This window comes from Danio rerio, chromosome 3 (genome assembly GCF_052040795.2).
Source record: "Danio rerio strain M-AB ecotype USA chromosome 3, GRCz13ab, whole genome shotgun sequence".
NCBI classification, from domain to species: Eukaryota; Metazoa; Chordata; class Actinopteri; order Cypriniformes; family Danionidae; genus Danio; species Danio rerio.
In genome coordinates this window covers 15,461,482-15,478,691 of record NC_141023.1, presented here as the reverse complement: position 1 = coordinate 15,478,691, position 17,210 = coordinate 15,461,482, and the positions used below count along the sequence as shown (strand labels likewise).

The 17,210-nt window shown below is 35.2% G+C and overlaps 1 protein-coding gene and 1 long non-coding RNA gene across 7 annotated transcripts in view; both read left to right on the top strand.

The window, feature by feature from the left end:
• lasp1 (LIM and SH3 protein 1) overlaps positions 1-17,210 on the top strand; it is a 59,619-nt gene that overhangs the window by 30,074 nt on the left and 12,335 nt on the right. For 5 of the 6 annotated variants that reach the window (XM_087242144.1, XM_087242145.1, XM_087242146.1 and 2 more), the window contains 1 exon segment: positions 15,994-16,078. In XM_087242144.1, the coding sequence (XP_087098270.1) occupies positions 15,994-16,078 (85 nt within the window). 6 annotated transcript variants of the gene reach the window in all.
• Positions 7,217-11,906, top strand: LOC147845563 (uncharacterized). The gene is made up of 2 exons (XR_015480563.1): positions 7,217-8,697; positions 8,745-11,906. It is a non-coding gene; the product is annotated as an uncharacterized LOC147845563 (long non-coding RNA).

Sequence of the window (17,210 nt, the reverse complement as noted above, 5' to 3'; positions counted from 1 at the left end):
GTAAGTACATTGTATTTATTTTTTGATATAAGTACATAGTAGTTAAGGACACTTAATATAAAGTGGGACCGCACTTTTTAAATGAATCATATCAATTGGCCTGGTGAAAATGTATTCATATCACAATATACACTACCTGACAAAAGTCTTGTCGTCGATCTGGGTTGTAAGAGCAACAAATATTAACTTGACTTTTAGTTGACTACTAAAAAAGTGGCAGAAAGTAGATTTGTCCGATGAATCATCAGTTGAACATCATCCCAATCATCACAAATACTGCAGAAGACCTGTTGGAACCTGTATGGACCCAAGATTCTCACAGAAATCAGTCAAGTTCGGAAGAGGAAAAAATCATGGTTTGGAGTTACATTCAGTATGGGGGCGTACGAGAGCAACATCAACAGCCTGAGATATCGAGACATTTGTACTGCCCATTACATTACAAACCACAGGACAGGGAAAATTTTTCAGCAGGATAGGGCTCCTTCTCATCCTTCAGCCTCCACATTAAAGATGCCGAAAGCAAAGATGGTCTAGGTGCTCCAGGAATGCAGCCCAGTCACCAAACATGAACATTATTGAGCATGTCTGGGGTAAGATGAATCTTGATGAACTCTGGGAGTCCTGTGAGAACCTTTTCTTTGCCATTCCAGATGACTTTATTAATAAGTAATTTGACTCATTACAGAGATGTTTGGATGCAGTCCTCCAAGCTCATGGAAGTCACATTATTAATTTTCCACTGCAGCATGACTTTATATTCTGTACTGTACATTATTTCTGTTAAGTGAAAAGACTTTTGTCTAAGCAAAGTCAGACCTTACTGTCCTGGTTAAATAATTAAAAATCAAGGCATGATCATATTTTATTTTGGTAAAATAAGTGTAATTTAGAGGCCTTTGCCTTTCATATAAGCCACTTCTGATGCCAAATGATCAACTAGAAGTCAACTTATTATTGGTTGTTCCTAAAACTTGGTTTGGTGACAAGACTTTTGTCAGGTAGTGTATAACACAAAATACCACAGTGTTAGATTTTTCTAGTATTGCGCAGCTCTAAAATGTATATATATTTCATGTCAAACACCTTGACACCCTATTACTTAAATAACAATATTGTATACTGCTACCAATATAACATGAAACATAAAACATAAATGCAACTAGAACTATTATAGGTAGGGATAGATTATCAGGTTATTGTTAATTTTTGCTCTTATTTGCTCAGTTTGTGATATTTTAATAATGATTATTAATGTGTACGCTCTCAATAGAACTGACATTTCCTGGAGTGGCTAATCTAAATCTTTCTTATTGGCTATTATGTTCATAAGCTCAACATAAACGTGATTTATTATTTTCAGCTCTTAAAAAAAAAAACAAGTGAAAAGAAATCTGTGGTAACGTGTGAAGATAGTCACGTAATGTCACAAATTAAGACCTTTCATGCCCTTTCATATTATATTTCAGAAAGAACACTCAAAGTAGATTGTTGAATTGTGCGGTTGAATATTTTGCCTCTCCTATTGAATTTGTGGAGCGTCATTCATTCAATTTTGGTGATATTCCACCACAACCGTAGTTAAATTCTGGCCCTGAAATGATCAGAATTTATACAATGCAGGAACTCTTTATCAAGCAAAAGCAATATATATATTTTTTTATCCTTGATCTAATCAACTCGTGAATAATTAAGCAAACATATTTAGAGAAGATAAGTACACTTTCTTTCCATTTTTCTTAATTTTTTTTTTTGTTTAAGTGACACAGATGAGTCAGTGATGTATTATTGGCATAGGAAACCGCCACATCCTGTTACTCTGGTATCATGAAGTTTAAGTTTTAAGTAGTAGTTTAAGACCTAGTAGCCTTAACTTAACTCGAGAGGCTGAAACACAAAGGGCACTGAGCCTTTTTCATGGTGGGTTGTGGAATAGATGCTTGTACAGCTTAGAATAGCCCCCTCTTTATCCCCTCTTTTTTTAAATCTCTTATTAGTAGTTCATTGTTTCCTCAGCCTGTGACATATTGGTAGCCATATAGATATTAGCCAATAAATGCCATGTTTTTATGTAACTATTATCGGTCCAACAACAAAAACGCTGGATCAATTTTCACACGAAACATACGAAAATTAGTGGACAGAACTCAGGTGTCATTTGAAAGGGAGCTGGCAGTCAAACAATACACTATCCCTTTCACTACATCATTTTAGAAATATAAGCTTCTTTCTTTTTAGCCTATCTGTGCTTTAAGCTGGATTTATACTTTAGGCTGGCGTCAGCCTCCATTGACTGAAAGCATAGTAAGGAGATGTTGAAGCTTTTCATTACTTGCATTTTTAACACTGGTAGCCTGTACTAGGGTTGGGCGATGGCGACCAATTTGGCATCGTGCGATGTATAATGTGAAACATCGCGATGGACGATGGCATCGGCGGAGGGGAATTAATTATTTATGAATTACACATACTCTGATTTAAAAATTACACATACTCTGAAACCCTTCATGACTGAATAAATAAAATGCACTGTTTTCCACCATGGCAACCCGTGGTTTTGCAATACAATTGGCTAAACTGGCATTGGGCGGGTTAAAAGAACGAAAGCAAAGACAGCCGTTCCGACACATAATGCACAGATTCAAAGCAGAATATCTGACTTGAGCATTGTTTTTCAGATAAACAAGAATGTTCATTTAGCATGTTTTTTAAATAGCCGCAAACATATTAGCGTATTTGTATATTTTAGAAGAGTCAAAAGCTCACATACAGCACCTTTAAATGACACATGTTTATATTTTTCTCTCTGTGATGCTTTTTTCCTACTGTGGAACTAAAAACAGTCCCGTGTAGACCTCTTATTCAGAGATCAGTTCAGACTTTTCTGAAGTTAAAGTTTTAAAACCAAATTAAATCAGTTGTTTGCTTTTTGCTTTTGCAATCACGCAGAAAAGTATTTATATTTATCGGCTAATATATAGGCCTCCAAATCAAATGAGTTATCAGAATCAGTCGAAATTTCCATATTGATGCATGCCCCCTTTGTTTTATTTTGTTGATTTTCATTTCTGTTTTAAACTGTGTGTGTCTGCTATATTGGGCAGCCTATTTTGTTTTTTGGGTTTAATATAGGGCTTGATCATTCTCCTCATGTACAGCACTTTGGTCAGTCTCTAGACTGTTTTAAAAACAAATAAACTAAACTCTATACCTGGATTAAGAAAATAACACTCTACCTTAAAGTTAATGGATGGTAGCATTGTCTTCTACGATATTCAACACATTGGTTAAATTCTCAGTGTACGTAGTTTAGCATTTCATGACCCTTTTAAAATCACAGCGAACTGCCATGTGCAGAATTAAAACAATTAACGAGAAAAATCAAGGGCAGGACTTGACTTTGAGGATTCATTTGATGGTTAAATCTGGGTGTTGTAAATGAATATGCAGCCAGATGTCTTTGTCTAGTGACTAACCATATCCAGTAGTCAAAAGTAGAAAAGAGGCTCCTAACAGAAGAGGAAGTTAGCACACTGACGATGCAAAGATGGACACTTTTTGTCATTTGAATGAACATACAACAGTGAATCATTGACTGTACAAAAAATGTGCCAAAGAAACAACCCGTGTTGATTTGACATTATAGGCGATGTGTTTTTGACTGTCATTTTTCTCCATTAGCATGAAATGATTGTGGGAAAGGTCACGTCTGCGCACACAGTGGCTAACTTTGTGCGGTCATTCGGTGGAAGGGCAAATTAGAGGGAAATTCCAATAATTTCACAACAATGACCCGTACAGACGCATAGACAAATGAGCTCATTTCTCTGGAATCCGCTTCTCAATAGTCTTGTGAGCCTGAGACCAGTTACAGCATTTCTGTATTTGCCCATTCATTAGCATTTAGTGTTTTAATGCAGACCACCAGGCTCAGCAATGCTCAATCCACATGTCCAGAGTAAACTCATAAAGTCATAATCTCCAGCCGGCATACAAAACATGCAAATGCTTCCCTTTGGGTGCTGATGTGCTCTGGGCTCTTTCTTCTCACACTCATGCTCGGAAATACACAAGGGGATTTTAGTCTTTATTTAGCAAATGATTTATGTCTGTCCCTCTGCCTAGATCTGCTTCCTCCACTGTTTACTCAGTCCTTATTACCAGGATGATGCGAGTAAGTGAGCATGGCAATGTAATTTCCTCTTTCGTCCAACAGATAAAAGCCTTGTTTGCTTCTTGAGAGTGATGGTCTGGTGACACGTCCACCGGAAGTAACATGCATCTGAGTGATTTACACTGGGATTGTTCTTAACCTCTATGAACATAGAAATCAGCATGTGTGTGTGCTTGAGTGCCATTTATTTGTTTGTGTTTGTGTTTTTCTATGTGCTTGTGTTATTTATTTGTTTTGTTTTTTTGAGTGTGAAATAACCTGCATCTCTTACTTAACAAAAACTTGTTCAGACTGCCAATCAATATGCTAGTTAGTTTTATGGCCCGTTTCCTCTGGGTGGTACGGTATGGGTTACCTTTATCAGGCTTGCATTTCCACTGCCAAAAGGGTACCAATGGTGGTAAACGACAAAGTTTTAGTTAACGTCATTCTGGCATGAGAAAATGTCAGAGTTAAGCTGTACGGGGCGTTCACATATCATGTCAGAAACACTTTTCACAAAACAGATGCTTTATACACAAAAATACTTGTGTATAAATGTTCATCACTTACATTTCTATGAACATGATTTGAATGAATGCAGATTAATGATAGGGCGAATAGCCTACTGTAATGCCTGTAATTATATAAAATAAATAAATAAATGCAACACATATGAACACATACAGCCCCTTACAGTCACCGATATGTTACCAATTACAGAAAAACTACACACAACATACTTTTAGTCCTTATTTGGGTTCAGAAACGCGTAACATAAAGTTTACAGTCAGCACAAACCTCTCATCTGTGTCTTTAATTTTCAGCAGCACATGTAACCTCTTGTTAGAAAGTAATTCCTTCATTTTGTGACAATAAGAGTCTAAAAGGTGATGATAATAGTTAAACATGGCTGTTTTTTCATCTTTTAGGTTGCTGAAAGAATCATTTGCTTTGTTTTTTCCGGCTTCTCCTTTGTTTTTTTTGCACTTCACTCTCACGTTTGTCCGTTTCTGAAAGGATCGGATGTCAGAAGCACTTCAATAATAATGCGCATGCTATTATCATTGGCTCAAGCAGTTTGTTATTTCAAATATAGACATGCAGCGAGCGATCGCGAACTCCCTGGAGAAAGTGAAACTGCTTGCACTTTTAGACGGCCTCGTAAAACAAAAACAGGACACGGCAGAATTTGTTCTTCTTGTCTTTGTGGTTGTTCATCAAGACGACGACAATGTTTTTTAAAGCTCAGGTTGACCATGGCTCGTTATTATATGTATATATTATTACGTGTAAAGGGTACCCAAAAAGTGTTATGGTACAGTTCGCTTTTAGGTACCTTTTGACAATGGAAACGTTCATAAAAGCATACCGAACCGTACCACTCTGTGGAAACGGGCCATTACTGTCTGACAATCAAGTTTAGATGCATTCCACAGAGGAACAAAAGATACAATAGATTTATGGATGGATGGATAGATAGATAGTAGAGCTGCACAATTAATCGTAAAAAGATCGCGATCTTGATTCGACCCTGTAGACGATCATAATCCAGCATTTCTACGATTCTGCCAATCAAATTTTCAAGTTCAGGAGAGAAGCAAAGGCGGCCGCACGAGTCTTTTCATTGTTTCACATACATTGATCAGTGACATTGACACCTCAATGATGTTGAATGAGTCACATACTATATTTAAAAGGTATAATTCACCTAAAAATGTAATTTTTGTCTTCATATGATGTTGTATTCGCGGCCGGGAAATCACACATGACGTGAGCTGCTGACCGCGAGCTGTTACCACAGCACAGAGAGGGCGTGCGCGCGCCTACTTTAGTGAACAGAACCTGCATATGCTGTGAATAACAGGCAATCAAGTTGTAAATGATATTCAGTTTGTGGCACAGAGTGATCGTTTGAGAGCCGCGCGCGAAGTATAAACAGCAGTGAAAATGAAATCGAAAGCATGCACATCATTTAAATGATCATATCGCATTTTAGAGTTATGATTGCGCAAAGCTTTTGATAGGTTTTTTCTTTCATAGCGAACACAGTTGTGCATGAAATTAAATGTTTACAGTATCAGTATAACTACTGTAGCCTATATAATGTTGATTTTACCAGTGAATAAAATGATCTAATAATGTTCTCAATGACAGATTGCAAGCATAGGACTATATCTCAAATATAATGCAACATCTGAATTATTATAAGTAGAATATAATTATTTATAGAAACCAGTAGACCTACACGTTGTTGTTGTTTTACCATATGGTTAAGAAAAAAACAATAATAGTTGCCGACTTATATAAACCTTTATTTTACATATACAGAATTGTGAGAAAATTGTGATCTTTATTTTAAGGAAAAATAAATTGCGATTCTCATTTTAGCCAGAATCGTACAGCTTTGATAGATAGATAGATAGATAGACAGACAGACAGACAGACAGACAGACAGACAGACAGACATAAAATAGATGGAAAGAACCACAGACAGACAATGGACAGAATGATAGAACAATAGATAGATAGACAAACAGATAGAATGATAGACAGATAAATAAATATAGAGAAGCCTAGCGAAGAAACCCGACACAGAGGAACATAAAAATAGGGCTGTCACGCCAGGCTATATATTTCACCCAAATTAATTGCAATAAACAATATTATTGCCACTTTATAACTTATATCACTAATAAAAAATAATACAATTTTATAACATAAAAGTGTAATAATTTAGCTACGCTTTTTCAAGGAACATTTTATTTTTAAGAACCTTTAGGTTTGAAATTGAAACGTGAAAAAATTTTTATTAAAACAAAAAAGTAATAATAAGTAGTGGATGTAATCAAAAAAGTGTAAGTCAAAAGTAGACTTTAAATGCATCCGAGGTATGCATTAAGGTTGTTTTTTTTTTATAACGAGGCAGATTCCAAGACAGGACTGTTTGTTAAATGTTTGCAGCATGTTTATTTAATGCTGGTTTTTCGAGCTTGTTTAACGGCTACATCTCTTTAGCTATATACTGGTACCTGTCTTTGAGTGTAAGCCATTTCGCGCTGTAACGTTTATATTTGCACTGGCAGGTAAATGTATCCATTACAGTAACTGTCTGGAAGAACCCTCTGCAGTAGCTGTTCCCATGTTGAAGAAAATGGGTAGGATGGTTATGTTTTAGGTGTGATTTAAGGTTAGTTGTGTTGCCTTTTTTCGTTGCCACTTTTCTGAAACATATTCGGCATATCGGATTGTTCACGTTAGCTGACTCTCCTTTCTCATTCGGCTTTAAGCCAAAATGTTCCTTCACTGAAGTTGAAGACTGGCTTTAAAACCAAGACCATCGCAACTTGTTTATCGTAACTGACTATAGCTTCTACGCACTCACCCTTCTTCACCTCTCTTGCATTCACTATCTTTGTGTGTGTGTGTGTGTGTGTGTGTGTGTGTGTGTGTGTACATGTTTTTGTGACATTTCAGGACACAAATCTGTATAATGACATGGGTATGACACAGGTATTACAAAAAGGAGGTTAAATATGAGGACATTGGTGACGTCCTCATTTCTCTAAATGCTTATAAATCCCACAGGATGAGTTTAATCAAAGAGTAAAGCTGCACACAGTCTCCTGCGATGGTTGGGTTTAGGGGTAGGGTGGGGGGTAAGGGCAATACAATATACGGTTTGGGCAGTAAAATGAATGGACACCTATGTAATGTCCCCGCTTTTCACAAAAACAAACATGTGTGTATGTGTGCGAGTGCAGAGTGCACGGAGATGCTGCATAAGCCCTGCCTTCCACAGAATGCAGCACGTTCGACAAAAACTTAGCTTGTTATATTATGTAGCATAAACAATGGATCACATCTCCAAAATTAACTGCCCTCATTTTCATATATCGCGTGATAAGTCAATATTCTGACTATCGCAACAGGCCTACATAAAAACCTACTGCCTGTGTTTTTGGAAGTGTTAGAGCAACACAAACAGTGCGCAGACGTATAAATACAAGGCATGCTAAAAATGTAGAGTTAATATAACTCTACATAATAAATTCAACATCATCTAATTAAAAAAGGCTTGTGCAAACTGTGATGTTTATCGCTCGTGCTTATCACCAGTGGTTCTCGAGACATTTTTGAACATTTATGATCTGGGGCAACGTGCAAAAATCACTTGTGTAATTTGACACTTCTGTTGCACAGAGGAAGAAGTCATCCTCACACTTTTTTTGTGTGTATTTATCGTGTAAGCTTTTCCACTTCTGTTTAATGTCCTGCACTACAGCACACAAACATGCAATCATCCCGGTGCACATAAAGCTTAAGGTTATCCTCTGATTGCTAAAAACAACTTGGCTAACACTGCTTAAAATGAATTGAAGAAGTAAATCGAAATGTGCTCATATTTGGCACTTTCAAGGTTGCTAGGGTCATCTGCAATAGGTTTACTTCCATATAAGGTCAAAGCTGCTTTATTATCGCAGCATCACCTTGCTCAACTTTGGTCACCTTAGAGCATACAGACCAAAAGATGTATGACAGATGTAGTCACAGATCAGTGACCACGCTTTTCTTCTGAGCCCTGTTCAAGACTAGATGTATTCAATAATTCATCATGTTTAGAAACCTGCCTGCTCTTGATGTTGGGAGAAAAACTTATTTATTTATTAACATATTTAAACTTAATTTATTTGGCGATCAAATGTCATTTGTGTAAATTAATTTGTACTGAATTTGTGTAGTTTGTATAATCTTTGGCTCTTGTTTTTTTTTTTTATTGCCTAACTAGAAGCACTGCAATTAAATTGTCATTCAAACTACTGAATTTTACAAGTTTGTTTTATAAGGGCAGAAACATTTATGTAACAAGTGTGTAGATAGAGACTTCTTTTAAAGCCTTTATTACATTGTAATTCTGTCCAATTAATTCATCAAACGCTCTTTGCACACTAGAGCCAAACACAGGAAATGCTTCATCTAAGTAGACAAGGGGTCAAGTACAAAGACAATTTTGTTTCTGAAAGGGTTCATGCAAAGATCTGAGCACTGAATCTCTTTTTGAAGAGCTTTCCCTGCTCTGAATGATCAGAGTGCAGTTCTGGAGGCAATGCATTGGAGAAAGTAGCTGGCCACCTCAGACCATGGCCACAAGCATGACTAAAACACCATTTTTTTAGGTGATGTATTATGTTTAGTGTGTGATGGGCCCATGGCAATATAAATATTGTCAGTGGGTGTCAAAGTATAGCTTTGCAGGCAGCTAGTGAAAACCACAGCCTGGCACTATACCAAAGTCCCTTTAAGACCATCTTTGGCATTCTGTTTTAATATCGAAACATTAAATTCTCTACCACTTTTTGCCAGGTTTACGATTAAGTATCAAGTTTGAAATCACCAATCAAACTAAACAACAAATGTCTTAAATTACATTTCCAAACGTTCGAATAGCAAAAACTGCATTTTTTTTCTCAGGTTTCCCAAACTAACGCACATGCGCCACTCTAAGGGAACGAGATCATGACACCAACTTAATTTATGGCAGTTTCTGTTTACCTGTTTCACAATATCATCTTTTGAATATTGCCTCATCAGATCGAGCTTGTTTTCTAAAGTAATTCCCAACTTTATTCTTGATGGAAAAACTGTTGACAATTTTGTGGGCGTTCATGTAGTTGCCATCACGTGATTTGAATTTGAATGGAGGCAGGAATTAATGTGATCAAACGGCACTTAAATTATTATTTTTTTTGTTTCATGCAGATTACAAAACGTTTAAAATTAGAGCTTTTAATCTTGATATAATTTTCATGTCTGTGAAGCAAGTGTTTGCTGAGATTCCAGTGCATTTGCTGATTCTTGGGGTTTCATAACAGCAGAAATTGCAGAAACTTTCATAAAGAACACACGTCTGGACTGAGCCCCTCCCCCGGAGAATCGTTGGTCTATATTAGCTCAGCACGATATTGAAGAAATCCGATATTGCTATATTTTATTTTTATACGATAAATATTGCAATATAAATACAGTTTCACAAGATGGTTTGAAGTGCACTATTCAACAGTTTTCTGGAGAGTTTAATAGTCTTCAGGTACAGAAATTTAATAATCACAGTGCTTTTCTTGCTTTGTTTTGTCTCTTTTCTAGTGGTTATTTTGTTTAATTTTCACCGTCAGAAGAAATAAGAGAAAATTAAGAGTTCTTCCTTGAAACAAGCAAATGTTCTTGCTTTGAAATGTAGATATTTGGACTAGAAACAAGTAAGAAAAACATTTTTTGCATAAATCATGTAAATTTCGTATAAATACACTGATCGAATACAATACCGTGGTCCTTGGTTCCTGGTCATCTATAATTCAGACTGGACATTGCATATCTTTGCGAAATTGCGATATCGGTGCTAAAATGATATATTGTACAGCCCTATTCTACAGCCATCAATGATTAGCTCCTGTACTAGTAGACAGGGCTTCATTCTCCATATTGAACATTACATATGTCTTGTGTATTCTATAGTCTTTGATTATACTTACCTTTTTCAGGTTTAAGCAGGACGTAAGACTGGATGATTCAGACACTTATTTCAAGCAGTTCGGGATTCAGTTCTTCCTTTTGAAAGACATTAACTCCATTTATCATGCACTTTAATCTTTAAAACTATTCAGACATTTTGCATTCACAAACATCTGTATTGTACCCTACATAATAGATAATATCTAAAGAGGAATAGTTAGCTTAATTAAAAACAAAACAATAATAATGATAAAAGAACAAAGTGCTATAAATAACTATAGCTAAACTTGCTTATTAAATTAATAAAATATTATGTCATATACATGTTTTAAAAGCAATGCATCTTTGGTCAGTCTTTGAATGTGTAGGCAAGATGAATTATGTAGTCTTTGGCGTGGCTGTCTGACTTATTGCTGCATCAGTCTGTATTTATTTACACAGCTTTACAGTGCATGTACTGTATTATGTGTTAGTTCCCTGCACAGTGTTACTGTACTATATGGAGGTTTACTAAGCAGACAGGCTGTCCTGTGGTAACCCGGAGCAGACTGTGTTTTGATTGGCTCAGTTGCTGTTGTGTTGTGAAATGATTCATTTTTACTGAATCGGTCCTTTTAATTATTGTCGTGCCACTTTATATGTTGTTACATCGGTTAAATGATTCATTGTAGTTAAATGGTTTGGTTACTGCCTGATTTCCAAATATATCAGATAATGTTGCACTTGTGTTTTGCAGACAGTTCTTTTATTTCTGCTGCTCTAATTGTGAGTTGCACGAGATGACTGTGGTTGCGTTTGTTGCTGTCAAGCTAATTTTGTGTTGCGTTGGTGAAAATAGGACAAATAGGCTGCCTTGTTTACACAAGGCACAAATTACACTCTCATGCCTTCATTATCCACATGCAGATCAGAGATAAGCAAATGCGGACGTTCACCTATGCAACCGCTAATTCATGATCTATGCCTTTAGCAGTGGCACAGTTTTTAGATTTGAATTGACTAAAAGTATTTGTTAAAAAAAGTCATGTTTATTTAGAAAGTTAATGCATTAAATTAAATGTATCCCATAATTTACTCAATTAGCTTTAGTGTTAGTAATTATTAGCTTCTATATGCCTTTCTTTTAAACAAAGACAGAGTCTAATCAAATAATGGTAACTTTATAATAGAGTGGAGGAACTATGACATCAATTTGTATGCAAAAACCGAGTTAGCATTAATTGTTTGATTAAAAAAATAAAAAGAGTTCAGCACCTTAAAGAAGACAGGGATGATGCGGAAGAATCACTACAGAATCCTACGTTTGTTCTGTTTTGAAGTGAGAACTGTAAAGTCCCTGGTCCTGGTGTTTTGTGTTTGCCGCTGAGCCCGAGGAAAACAGCGGGGTTAAGTTTTTTTTTTTTTTTTTTTTTTTTTTTTTAATGATTCAATTTTTATTTTCTTTTTCTTCAATAATTTCACAATACAAACAGTTTACACATTTTACCTCCATTTAACATCCCCTTATCCCTCCCCTCCCCTAAAACGGCAGTGATGTCATTGAGTATTGCTATCATAGACCCAGTAAACACAAATACTTATTATTAAACTCCAGAGGAACAGCAACAATACAATAAGACATAAATAAATAATAAAAAAATCTAATAATAAATAATAATAAAAAATAAATATATAAATAATTACATTTTTGGTGTGCGTCTCACCACAATGACCTTATTCCTTCTCCAAAAATGGCAAGTAATTTCCCAATTTTCTCTGATAAACATCCAATTTATTTAGTATTCTATATGTCAGTTTTTCATATGCTGTCACCTTCCCCAGTTCTGTAACCCATCTTAAAATGATGGTGGACCTACTAAACGCCATCCCCTCAGAATAATTTGTCTTCCAATCATAATACTTATTTGAATCCATTCACACATCTTCACACCAGGTCCCAATACCAAAAGGTCTCCTAATATATATATATATATATATATATATATATATATATATATATATATATATATATATATATATATATATATATATATATATATATATATATATATATATATATACATATATATATATATACATATATATATATATACATATATATATATACATATATATATATATATATATATATATATATATATATATATATATATATATATATATACATATATATATATATATATATATATATATATATACATATATATATATATATATATATATATATATATATATACATACATATATATATATATATATATATGTGTGTGTGTGTGTGTGTGTGTGTTAGGACAAAACAAAAAGCAGCATCCAGAAACATCCTGAATGTAATTATGTACTCTAAGGGTTAAGTTGGTTTTGTTTTCGGTAGTCCTGACACATTACGTTATAGACGGCAATAGCTCAAAAAACTCTTACCCTAAAAACATCTAAACTGTGTTTCCTACAAAAAGACAAAGCAGGTTATGTTTCACAGCTGTCTTTTTCTTTTTTTCGCTCTATATTACGAGCACTGCTCCGTTTAAGCAGTCACAATATGCGTTTAGCCGGGATAGCCCGAGCTGAGCAGAGCTCAGTAAGGAACCGTCGGAAAAGGGCTGCTTTTTTAGTGCATTTTTTTTTTTTCCAAAAAAAAAAACCATCTTAACTCCGCTGAAAGATGTGTCATATTGCATGTTCTGCTTTTCATAAATGAGGCAGCGGCGGCAAGTAAACATGGCAGTGTCTATCTCACGATATAGATGAACGATCACTTACACGTTTATGTGAATTGGAATATCAGGTTTATCAGTTTGACATGATGAGAAAGCATGTAAATATGTTGAATTAAAACAGAAAAAATTAAATAAAAGGGATACATTTGTCATACATCACTGTTGTGGCTGCGGAGTGTCACGTGACAAACATGATGCGTCTCCACGGAAACATTAAGGGAGAGTGTTCTAAAAAACAGACTCCCGGGCCAGATAGAATATTTTAAACTTAAAAATAAATAAATAAATAATCAACAGATTAATCGATTTTTAAAATAATCGTTAGTTGCAGCCCTACTCAACACCAACTTTGCGGGCAGAGGTGATGTGGCTCCTTAAAACAATCTGTGAGCACCATTCTTACACATCAAATGAGAACATTACAGAGGTTTTCAAAACCATGTTTCCTAGGGTTGCAGCTACATTCTCGTGTGGAAGCAACAAAACTGCATATATTACTAAATTCGGATTGGCTCATTTTATAAATAAAGAACTGACTGACCAGGCCAATAAGGCCAATGGGTTGTGGTCATGTTTGACGAGAGTCTCAATAAGATGACGAAAAGTAAGCAGTTGGACCTTCATAGTCGCTACTGGGTGGACGACCACACTGTTGCGTATGTCTTAAACATAACTGATTGTTTAAATAAAATGTTTTTTTATAATTTGAGTAGTCACTTGTACATAATTCTTTTCTAGGGTTCAAAATGTATACAGATTTGACATTTTCCCCTCATACTTCTGTCGGAATGGGTACGAAGTTGGCATTGAATTTAATTTGAAATGGTATTAAAAAGGTCTTAAAAAGCCTTTAATTACATTTGGAGGATCCAGGTGTGATGTAGACTAATATTTTATATGGCACATTTTCATTATTTAACAGATTTAATACCTTTATTAAACACATTCTTTCTATTTCAGAAGCTTCGCAATAACCAGATTCCTGATAAAGATGTTTGTGAATTTTGTTTTGTAAAATTGCTCGAGTGCTTTACCAGCATGCAGCAAGTTCCATCGGATGAAACCGATTTGATGTGTTCCTGCTGCTAGTCGGCATCATTCTCCCGCACATTTTGCAGCGCACCAAAACTTCAAGTTTATCGGAACTTTAAAAGCCGAACCACTTCCACACCACCGCATTAGTCTTTCCTCTCTCATCAACAAATTCGTCTGCATTCTTACTCGTGGAAGCTTGTTCATTCACATCTGTATTCAGGACACTCATTTTGTAGGTAAAACTTTCTTTGACGGGCACGGAGCTTGACCAACTGCAGAGCTCTGGCAGCGTGTCTGTGATGTACATCATCACGTGAGTAACATCACGCTCTTTGATGGCTGAGCACTGAAATTCATTCAGTTCACCGTTCATTCACCGTTATTTAAAAAAAATATATCGCGATATATATTGATATCAAATTGTTGTCCAGCCCTAATAAATAGTATTTTATAGTTTGTAGTATTTTTCTAATTGGGAATTTATATTGTGTGTAGATGATGCCTTCACTTGTAGAGACTGTCCAAACACATTCATTTGTTAATCCTTTATTCAGGGAAGAAGCCAGCCAGTAGAGTGTATAGCTTAAAATTTTGCAGTGTTTGCAGATCCTTTGTGGCATAAAGTAGAGGTGAAATAGCATCCATTACAAGCTGGTTTAAAAAAGCATCCAAATTGTCTTGCATTTTGTGTTTTGTTTTTCAGTTGAATAAAGGACTGTTTTACATTATATTTTTCATCATTAAAGATTTCTTAAAAATAGTTGAAAAATCTCTTCTTGTTCTTGTGAACCAACTCTTGTGTCTAGTCTCGTAGTGTAAGCATCTCGTCACACTCCTAATATATATATTTTTGTTTGTCTGAAAAATGCGTTAACACCAAGGATGGTTTGCGAATGAGGAAATTACATGACAGTTCAGTTTTTTTGACAATATTGTTATAATTAGAGCTGTACAACATATATTGAAATATCATTATTGTCTACTGTCTAGATAATAATGAATGCAATGTCCGTACCCTGAAGAGCTGCAATAAATTACATGTATTTTATGGGCCAAGCTTTTGTGTGTTGCATGCACGGGTTGTTTAACCAAGTTTGATCAGAAATAAAAATTACTATCTTTATATCTGCCTCTCCAGTAGGTGCTGTTACGTTATTGGCTTAGTCTGGACCCAAAGGTGAACCTAGAGCCTCGGAGCAGAGAGCTAAAAATAAAACCTTACATCAGGATTCGAGACAAAAGAGCAAAATAACAACATCTGCTGGAGTATTCCGTCATTCATAGTCTTAAATTCAAAGTTCTTGCACCTTCACATAGATTTTTCAGCGTAGAAGAGGTTTAATTAGATCAGAAACATAAAAATAAGGGTTTTAGTATGGTCAAAATATAAAATTTGCAAATATCTTAAGACCTATCACAAGACATATTAGTGAATCTCAAGACTCAGCATATCGTCATGTAATTTTCAAGTATGATACATTATTGGAAATATTCATTTGTGTAATTCTGAGATGTTAGTTTACCAATTCATCTCTCAAAAATGCAGATTTTAACAAAAATGTCTGTGTGTATATGTTTCAGACACTATCCGAAGACATCTTTCACCAGTGTTGCGGACACTCCGGAGAACCTGCGTCTGAAACAACAAAGCAAGATGCAGAGCCAGGTACAACACATCAATATTTGCCTTCTCTTATCCCTCGTATTTTGTTTTAGATCGTTTCTGTATGTTTTGTGCAAGTCAGTGCACTCCAGAACTATGAAATAATACTCAAAGAATGCTTAAATCCAGTGTGAATCTTCTCCCAGAGCTCCAACTTCATCCTCCCAAACACTCAACATGGCTCTTGTGTGAGAACATTTTTGGTGTCTCGTGACTTTTGAAAGCATTTTGAGGCACAAATCCCATGTTTACTGACAACTATTGGATACAGCAGATAAACAATAGAACAAACTACAGTTCAAATCAAAACATCATTTCAGTTTCTTAATTTTTACATCTATTGTTGCTCTACCTCTATTAGTTAAGATGAAAAATAAAAACATTAAAGCCTGCTGTTTCTGTTATTCTCATTAAAATATTTCGTTGTTACATGCATTGTTTGTATTTTTAATATTTAGATTTAATGTATTTATAAATATTAATAATATTAATAATTATAAAAACAACACTGTAACCATGTCTTTACCATTTTAGGTGCACCATTTTATTTTTGTAAAGTGTATTTAAATTAATCAGGTGGCCTTCTGGAGGATTTATAGAGTATTTGTCATTGATTAAATCGAAACCACTTTTTATCAGTGTTATTTGTATATTTTTTGTACAGTTTGTGAGACAGTTGTGCTTGTAAATTATTATAGATGGATGGATGTATGGATGGATGGATGGATGGATGGATGGATGGATGGATGGATGGATGGATGGATGGATGGATGGATGGATGGATGGATGGATGGATAGATAGATAGATAGATAGATAGATAGATAGATAGATAGATAGATAGATAGATAGATAGATAGATAGATAGATAGATGCGAGTATCAAGTAAGGACTGGTGGAAGAGTAATGTTTAAATGGAATTTGATACCACATGCTGAATAAAAAAGAAAAAACCTCTGCATTTCGCGATGTGGGTATCGTTGGTCCTTTAAGGTGATCAAAAATATAAAAAAAGATATTAAAAAGCCTTAATTTGACGTGAAACCTGTGGAAACCCTGTATTCAGACAAGCCCTAGATAGCATTGATGCTGTGCTTGTGTGTGTATTTTTCCACCACTGGATATTAAAGCCATCAA